Source organism: Ctenocephalides felis, unplaced genomic scaffold (assembly GCF_003426905.1).
Source record: "Ctenocephalides felis isolate EL2017-DRISC unplaced genomic scaffold, ASM342690v1 CF-g0.4_SCAFFOLD_01170, whole genome shotgun sequence".
Lineage (NCBI taxonomy): Eukaryota > Metazoa > Arthropoda > Insecta > Siphonaptera > Pulicidae > Ctenocephalides > Ctenocephalides felis.
In genome coordinates this window covers 61,020,978-61,029,685 of record NW_020537324.1, presented here as the reverse complement: position 1 = coordinate 61,029,685, position 8,708 = coordinate 61,020,978, and the positions used below count along the sequence as shown (strand labels likewise).

General features: G+C 36.7%; 1 protein-coding gene across 1 annotated transcript; it reads left to right on the top strand.

Annotated features, from left to right (window-relative positions):
• Nucleotides 1-4,696: 4,696 nt before the first annotated feature.
• On the top strand, nt 4,697-8,432 carry LOC113367474 (zinc finger protein 502). Its single transcript, XM_026609080.1, has 4 exons — nt 4,697-4,784; nt 4,869-5,885; nt 6,964-7,241; nt 7,674-8,432. The coding sequence occupies exons 1-4, from the start codon at nt 4,697-4,699 to the stop codon at nt 8,430-8,432; spliced, it is 2,142 nt and encodes a 713-aa protein (XP_026464865.1).
• The last annotated feature ends 276 nt before the right edge of the window (nt 8,433-8,708 follow it).

The window sequence follows — 8,708 nt, the reverse complement described above, 5'->3', positions numbered from 1 at the left end:
CCTGTGAAAAAAATGCAGCTTTCGATCGCATTCGAACGCCCCATCCGGCGCACGCCTCGTCCCCGCCGCCAACCCGCGGGAAAGCGCGTCCGACGTTATTTGCGTAGCCGCAAATTATTTATCTGAAGCGCACAACGATCCACTCTGTCTGTCTATCTGTCTGTCTGTCTGACTGTCCGTCTGTCTATTGTTTTAGACAACGAGCTGGCGAGCCATGGTTACTAAACTAAAATTTCGTATGGTGAAGAAACACGGACCTGGCGTAATGTACTGGCATTTTTTAATAATTATCTTTGATTTTAAACTTTAAATTTTCTTTGGTTGGGTTATCTAATGGAAAAACATTGCCTATACCTGTAAGTTAAACTAAAACACAAATTATTAGGAAACGAGTAAACATAGTAGGTACATATTGACAGATTTGAACTAATTATCTTATTTATTTACACCAATTATCTTAAATTTAATATCCGTCCTTATTGTTGTTATTATTTTGTAAACAGCAAATCGTAATTGCTTTGCTTCGTATATTATTAATTTTAGTGTCAAAACTAGAAAATTTTAAATTAAAAAAAAAGTCGAATTTTATGAATATTTTATATATAATTTTATTATGTACTCCTAAACGGTTATTCGGATTTTGATAATTCTTTTTAGAGTTTGCCAAAGCAATTTTTTGAGATTTAATGAACGATAAAACTATAGTAATATTGTAGAAATAAATGGCAAAAATTACAAAAAACCACTTATCATTGTTTGGCATTGAAAACACTTGAACTGTCATTTGCTAGAAATGTCAATTCACTTGAATTTTAAATTTAGCTGAAATTATGAGCCTAGATAATATTAGAATATAATATACAAGAAAAATGTAATGTCTACATTATTATTGCCAAAAAGCAGCTGGGATGTGCCAAAAATTAAAATAATATAAGATACAGTCAACAGGATATGTTTGGCAGATGAAATTATATAATTCAGCTTAATAAATAACGCAATAAGTCCAAAATTGCCTATACATTATTTTTTTAAACAAGTGTATGTCGTATTTTGGTTTACTTTACTAAATTATTTAGCAATACAAAAAATATTTCTACTTACTAAAAAAATGATATAGACTTTTGTTTCATGTGCCAGAAATTCATTTGTTTGGTATTGAATATCGAATATTTAGCAAGTTAATCTTATATGGAAGAGTGCTAGATTTTACTAATTAATTCAACTAAGATTTGAAAATAAACAATAATGTTTATTAAATTATTAGTAAGAAAAATGTATTTTAGAAATTATAATTGCCAAAAAGTAACTAATATATCGTACGAGGTTATAAAAATTATAGACTAAATTATTGAAGCAATTATGTTGTGTGGTAAAATCTAGTGTGATATTGATAGATTATTTATTACTATATTATTTTGTTCTGATTTTCTTATACTGCTTATACAGGATATTAAAAAAATTGGCACTTTTGAATTGTAGACATGGGTACAGGACAACGTCTGTCGGGTCATCTAGTATATATATATATATATATATATATATTGATCCATCCAATCCAAACGTCATTCTGTGGATTGTGGATGTTATCCGATGTTGATTACGATTAATAAAAAAATATTATATAGATAACGTAAAAATAATCTTAAAACCGTGTTATAATATATTCTTAATTATATATTAGGTTGTCAAATATCTCCCTTCCGCTTTTTTGCTCTTGGTTTATAATACAAAAAGGCGGAAGGGAGATATTTGACAACCTAATATAATTGAAGTAAACTGACATTAGATATATGAATTATTATGTGATAAGACCCTAGTTAGAAAGACGATGCTCGATGATCTTACTTTGTTTATCTCTAATCTAATAAAATTCTAATGTATACTAAATTCAAGTTGATTATTCTCCAAAAATATATAAATTTCCATTTTATTATTACCATTTTTCTTTAATCTTAAACCATACTTTCCGCTTGATTTGTGTCCGTTGCCTCTCGTGCATAATGCGGCCTGTCCCAACCCGCCCCGGTTTGGCCCGTCCTGCCGCGACCTGGTACCGAACGGACTTACAAATTACACACAAAAGGACTCGCCCATAATGCAATTTATAGCCACCAAAGCATGACCGCGAGCCGGACTTTTATTCCGTCCGGCGAATGTCGGTACGCCCGACGAACTTGAAGTCGCGAAATTGTGGACCGTGACCGTTGATATTTGATATCAAGCTGTTGTTTGCGAGTTTTGAGACCACTATTCAAAGAAGATTGCGAGATGCCTTCTCGAATGCAATATGCTTTTCGTAAACGCACATAACAGAATGATCTGAATTTTTACGGGAGTTTTATTGTTGTGTCTGATATAACAAATTTTTAGTTACACTTAAATATAGATAATTAGCAAACCCGACGAACTCCGTTTCGCCACCAGATGGTTTAGTGAGAAAGATGAAGAAATTTTTTGTTTGTTTTATATTTGAATAGGAAAAAAATGATTTTATTATACAACAGTAATGAATTTATTTCGATTACAAAAATGAAGTATTTTTTAGTTGAACTTCTCTAAGTAAATGAAAGTGAATCCGCAAATTATCCGTTTCATTGAAGTGCTCTTTGGTAAACCACATTTTTTGTTTTTTGGTTTGACGTTAACACAAACAAAGCCGATGGTTTTCCAACTCGGGAGCAGGCAACGTGTAACTGCCCATGTGAAAAACAATGATTTTCTAAATGGCACGATGCTATAAACCACTAATTTTCTTAGCTATAAACCTTGCGGAGCCCGAGACCTTTCCAACGAATGCAAAATTGTCGAAATCGGTTCGTGCGTTCTGGAGTTAAATCGTCAGAAAGGAAAACCCGACTTATTTTCATATATATGTAGATATATGCTTACGGGATAATTTAATATGCGGGTAGTAGATTTATTTCAAATGCCGTTTTTATACTTCTATTGAAATAAGGTAGGGCGGCGAACAAAGGTCCAATTTGATTTTGCGCAATTATTTTGTGAAAACCAAACCGATTATATTATAACTAATAACACATACTATACAGACAACTGTCTGATAATGTTCATTAAAAATGCCAGCTAATTCATAATTGTAGAAATGTGTTTTTATTGACACAGGAGGGGTAAATTGAGACGGCCAGGGGCCAAACAGGTGATTTTTTTATTTTAAAGAAATTTACAAAATAATAGCTACCATTATTCAACTAATGCAAAATATAAACAAGCGAACATTTTTTACAGAGAAACACAGTAAATTACCTGGATCTGGTATTTTGTCAGAAATATTCATCAGCAGAGTTGGAATAATAATTTATTTAATTTATCTCTTATAAAATTGCTTTTTTAACTTTTTGTTTTTTTATTTGCTATTTTGTATTTTTTACACCTCTGCTATACCCCAAAATTAAATGAATTCAAATCAGTTTCAAAAATATTTTATGCTCTATTATTGATATATTAATATACTAAATGAATCCAAATAAAAAAATATAAAGCTAAATCAACGTTTTTAAGACAACGCCATGAATATTATTGATAATATATGCGAGATGCAATTAATAATAAGCTCCTAATTTGTTAGGTTGGGCACATTCACTGGAACAGCTAACACATCAGAACTATACCCCATGAGAATTTTGTTTGCATAAACGATTAGTGCCAAAGTCGTGAAAAATAACATGATTTATCTTCCAGGTTTTAGGCGAGTGCCGCTAATGTGATCAGACCGAGTAACATGAGCAATGGCCATTCTCTCATATTTGCGCTCCATTCGAGTAGACTTTAATTATTATCATTGACATTATCTTTCGTGTATCATTGTGTTGTCGTTTGCAGTTTAATGTGATGCATGTTCTGTACACGCACGCAGTTAGCGCCTCCATTGTCAATGGCGTTTTGGCGAGGACGAGTAATGAACTTTACAGAGCTGCATTGAAAATACATCGACTCTGAAACAATGTTCGCATTATTCGCTTGGCATATTCATCGCTTTGTTAGCGACTCCCAGGTTTAATTTTTAACAGGTTTCATCCATTACATCTGCTATAGAAGGATAAATATATGATACAATGCTTTAAAACTTTATACGCTATATTCAATTTGTAATTTTATAATTAAAATTTATATTTAACATACTCGATTTTAATATATATTATTCGAACTGAGGATAGTATAGTTTCAATATTTTTTTATAGTTAACATATTGATGAACGGGTATTCAATATTTTTGACTCACGCATTTGATTATTTGGACCGCTTTTTTGCTTGATATTCAAAAGACAAAGAGGCGGAAGGGAGATATTTGACAACCTTATATATATTAGGTTGTCAAATATCTCCCTTCCGCCTTTTCGTCTTTTGAATTTCAAGCAAAAAAGCGGAAGGGATATATTTGACAACCTAATATATATATATATATATATATATATATATATATATATATATATATTCATCGGAATATATTATCCAAAATTTTATTACGCATGCATATTTTTTCAATCAGTAGTTACGTTTAGTTCATAATTGTAATAACTCCGACTAATTTTTATTCCATATCTATTGCAGATTCAACTCATGGCGAAGCGTATGCAGATGAGCGGGCACACGACGCCTGCTCTGGGTTTCCTGACAGTTTCGGTCGTTTAGACCAGTTTATTTTCGGGTCAGTTGAATCTACCGAGCGTGCTTCACGATGGCGATCAACTTCTCCGCGTCGTTCGCTGCGTGTTTGGCTGCCGGGTTGAAGGTGCCGCGCCAGATCATGTACTGCATATCCCAGGGTGGGTACCATCACCCTCATCCACTGCTAACTTCTAGCGGTGATGTGGACAGCGCACTATACAACAGGCCTGTATCGCTTGCAGACACTGGCGCGCCGTACGTGCTCTACAAGGACGACATGGAACGCGCGCAGCAGCAGTGGGGTCCTCTGGATGGTTATCAGGCGCATCATCACCAGCAGCAGCAGCAGCACCAGCAGCAGCAGAACCAACAACAGCAGCCTCCAGACAGCCCTGCCCACCAGCAAGACAACCTACCAGCAACGCGCTCCGAGCCGATGACCAGCCCCGCGCCTAGCCCGTACCCGTCCACTGCGCAGCCGCCTACGCAGACAACGCAGAGCCAGCAAGATAGCACTACACAGCAACAGCTCGATGATGATCATCCTGCTTTACAGCAACCCTCTCCTGAAATGGATCCCACGAGAACAGTTGTGAATGGCACTCAACAGCAATGTTTTGCTCCTGTTCAAGATCAGCAACATCAACCAGACATGTCAGCATATGCTCCGCAATATTTCAAAGAAAACCGTCCTCTGCAACACAACAGTACACCTGGGCCACCTTCCATGTTGCCTCCTGCATCCGCTGCGGGTTTTGGAGCATTACACTATTTAAAGCAACCGCCTCCTGGAGGAGGAATGCTGCCAGGATTAACTATGGATCAGCAACAGTCCGGAACGACAGATCAATACAACTCGATGCCAGACATACTTCAGCAAGGTCTGGTGCCCGTAAAGAGCGGAAAAGGCGGTCCTAACGGTGATCTTCGACTATTCAAATGTTTAACCTGTGGCAAGGACTTCAAACAGAAGTCAACGCTGCTGCAGCACGAGCGCATTCATACCGATTCACGTCCGTATGGTTGTCCGGAATGCGGCAAACGCTTTCGCCAGCAGAGCCATCTAACGCAGCATCTACGGATACACGCCAACGAGAAGCCATACGCCTGCGTATACTGTCCAAGAACGTTTCGCCAACGAGCCATCCTCAACCAGCATCTGCGCATTCATTCGGGTGAGAAGCCCTATTCTTGCGGCGAATGCGGGAAACACTTCCGGCAGAAGGCCATTCTCAACCAACACGTGCGCACCCACCAAGGCGAGCTTATCTCTGAATTCCACTTCCTTTTTACACTCTCTTACTTTCTTCATAATTTTAATTATTTCTTTTCGACATAAAACAATCTCTGTAGCGCGTACGCGGTATCGTCAAAGTGGTCCTTGGTGGTATCACCTTCACGATTCCGAATTTTACATCGCTAGAGAAATATTTTTTCGGTTTCTATTGATTATAATTTCCTATTATATTAATAGTTACTAAATTAATAGTACAACGAGAATCGTCGGTGCATTGACTTGCCTTAGGTTCTATTTTTGACAGGCCGCGTGCGAATTTTTATTTAGTTCTCTTGTGCATTCGATATTTTGAAATTTGAATGTTGGCTTTTGACAAAATCTGCTAATAATGATGAGTTTCCTGATTGCCTCCTTTGATACAATTATAATTACAAAGTATTCTCAAGCTTATGAAAGTGAAGTTTTCAAAATTTAATATCATATTAATTACCACTTAAATTTTAAAAAAATAATCATGACTCTAAAAATAATTTTTCCAAATTACATTTATTACTATCAGCTATGCATCATTTGATTTTTGACATGCATATTTTAGTAATTTGTAAAATATTGCATTATATTATTATAAAATAGAGTTGCTATCATAAATTGGTTAATCAGACAAATTGTCTCGCGTTTTATAAATTCTTCTACAAATATCCCTCTAAGGATTATTAAATCGGCTGTACATACATATGTTACGATAAAACAAAAATAGTTTTTGATAATTATGCTTCAACGCATATTTACAATGAGTACTTTTATTAATACTATTATTAGTTTTATTTTTATTATAGAATTTATGAACACTTTTGTGAATTTAAATTTCAATTTACACATTTATACAAAGGCCATTTATGACTTTTAGGTACTAAAGTTTATATTGTATAAAAATTGTAACCAATATTTAAATTCTTTTATGCGCGCTTTTAATGTATTTGTGGTCGATTTTATTAGTTAATATATTCATTATATATATACTAGTTTATAGTTGTGTTATAAGCCATGTGAGACGACATTCGTTTTTTTCTGTTTTTCTTATGCGCGCGACCACAATGCAGATGTTTCACCTCACCTGATATTCAAGAATGGTATGACACCGACGCTTTGGCCTCAAGACGTACCTTTTCCAGAAGATGGTGGCAAGGAAGAAGTTGCTAGTACATTTGGCGATGCCGGGGACAGCGCTCAAGGGCCACCAGATGCGAGAATGGGCTACAGTCCGGATCCGAATGGTGTCGCAGCACAATACCCTGCGTACTTCAAAGATTCTAAGGGCATGAATCACTCGGTCTTCGGCGCGGCGGCAAATTTCGGCGCTCTGCATTATTTGAAACAAGTGAGTTTTCTTTATTTTTTAATAAATACTATAGTCAGTTTGAAATCATGACTTAGAAATAATAACGTTCACAAATGATTCGTTGCAGAGAAAAAATATTAAAAAGGTAAAACTAAATGAATGGAGCATTTGGTTCAATTCTGTATATGTAGATACTCTAATTCAAAAAATAAATATATTAGTTATACATTGGAAAATGTTAAGCAAGAGTGACCGAATATATTTCGAAATATAGAATTAGAAACCTTCTAAAATATAAGGTTGTCAAATATCTCTCTTCCGCCTTTTTGTATTATACACCAAGAGCAAAAAAGCGATATTTGACAACCTAATAATGATTTGTGCAAATAATGTTATTATGCATTTAAGATTCATTAATTGATTTGAATTTTTTAGACAAATATTTAATCATATTGTTTTATATATTTCCAGCAGGGCCAGAAGCCAAACAATTGTCTGCCTGATGTCATCCAACATGGTCGGTCAGCTGGCATGCCGTTATACGTGCGTTGTCCAATTTGCCAGAAGGAATTCAAACAAAAATCAACACTCCTACAACACGGATGCATACATATCGAGTCTCGTCCTTACCCGTGTCCTGAATGCGGAAAACGCTTTCGCCAGCAGAGTCATCTCACGCAGCATTTACGTATTCACACGAATGAAAAACCGTACGGCTGCGTCTATTGTCCGCGGTTTTTCAGACAGCGAACGATATTAAATCAGCATATACGGATACATACGGGCGAAAAGCCGTACAAATGCGCGCAGTGCGGTAAGGACTTCAGGCAAAAGGCTATTTTGGATCAACATACTAGGACGCACCAGGGCGACAGGCCATTCTGTTGTCCGATGCCGAACTGCCGACGGCGGTTTGCGACGGAACCAGAAGTCAAAAAGCATATAGACAACCACATGAACCCGCATGCTGCCAAGAGCAGGCGTAACAATTCCATCGCCGGCGTCATGGGCCAGGATCATCAAGTGTTGGGGAAACAAAATTCTTTACTGGGGCCTGTGAAACACGAGCTTTACTTCCCGCAGTGCTACGCTCCGCCATTCAATCAGCAGTTTGCGCCGCCTCCACCAAGTGTTGCATCGGTCGAAGGTACCGGGTCGGGCGCGGAATTCAAGACGCCTGCGAGTGGCATCTTTAAACCGCCGCCCGGCACGGGACAACCGGCGCAGTGACCTCAATGACCGCAGCGCGTGTGGGGACCGTACGCGCCGCTGCCGCTGCTCAGGTGAGATGTGTCCTACTAAACACGTGCGTTTTAAGGATTCACTGTGATAAATCGTCACAGAGATGATATTTTTATTTAACACGCAACATATTGAAATCCTTACAGCGCAAATGTTGCTAATCGTTTAATACGAAATCAAAATTATTATGACATCCATTTTTAAAATGGCTGTCATAATAAATTTAGGAACTAAAATAATCGCAATGAATGATATAGATAATGC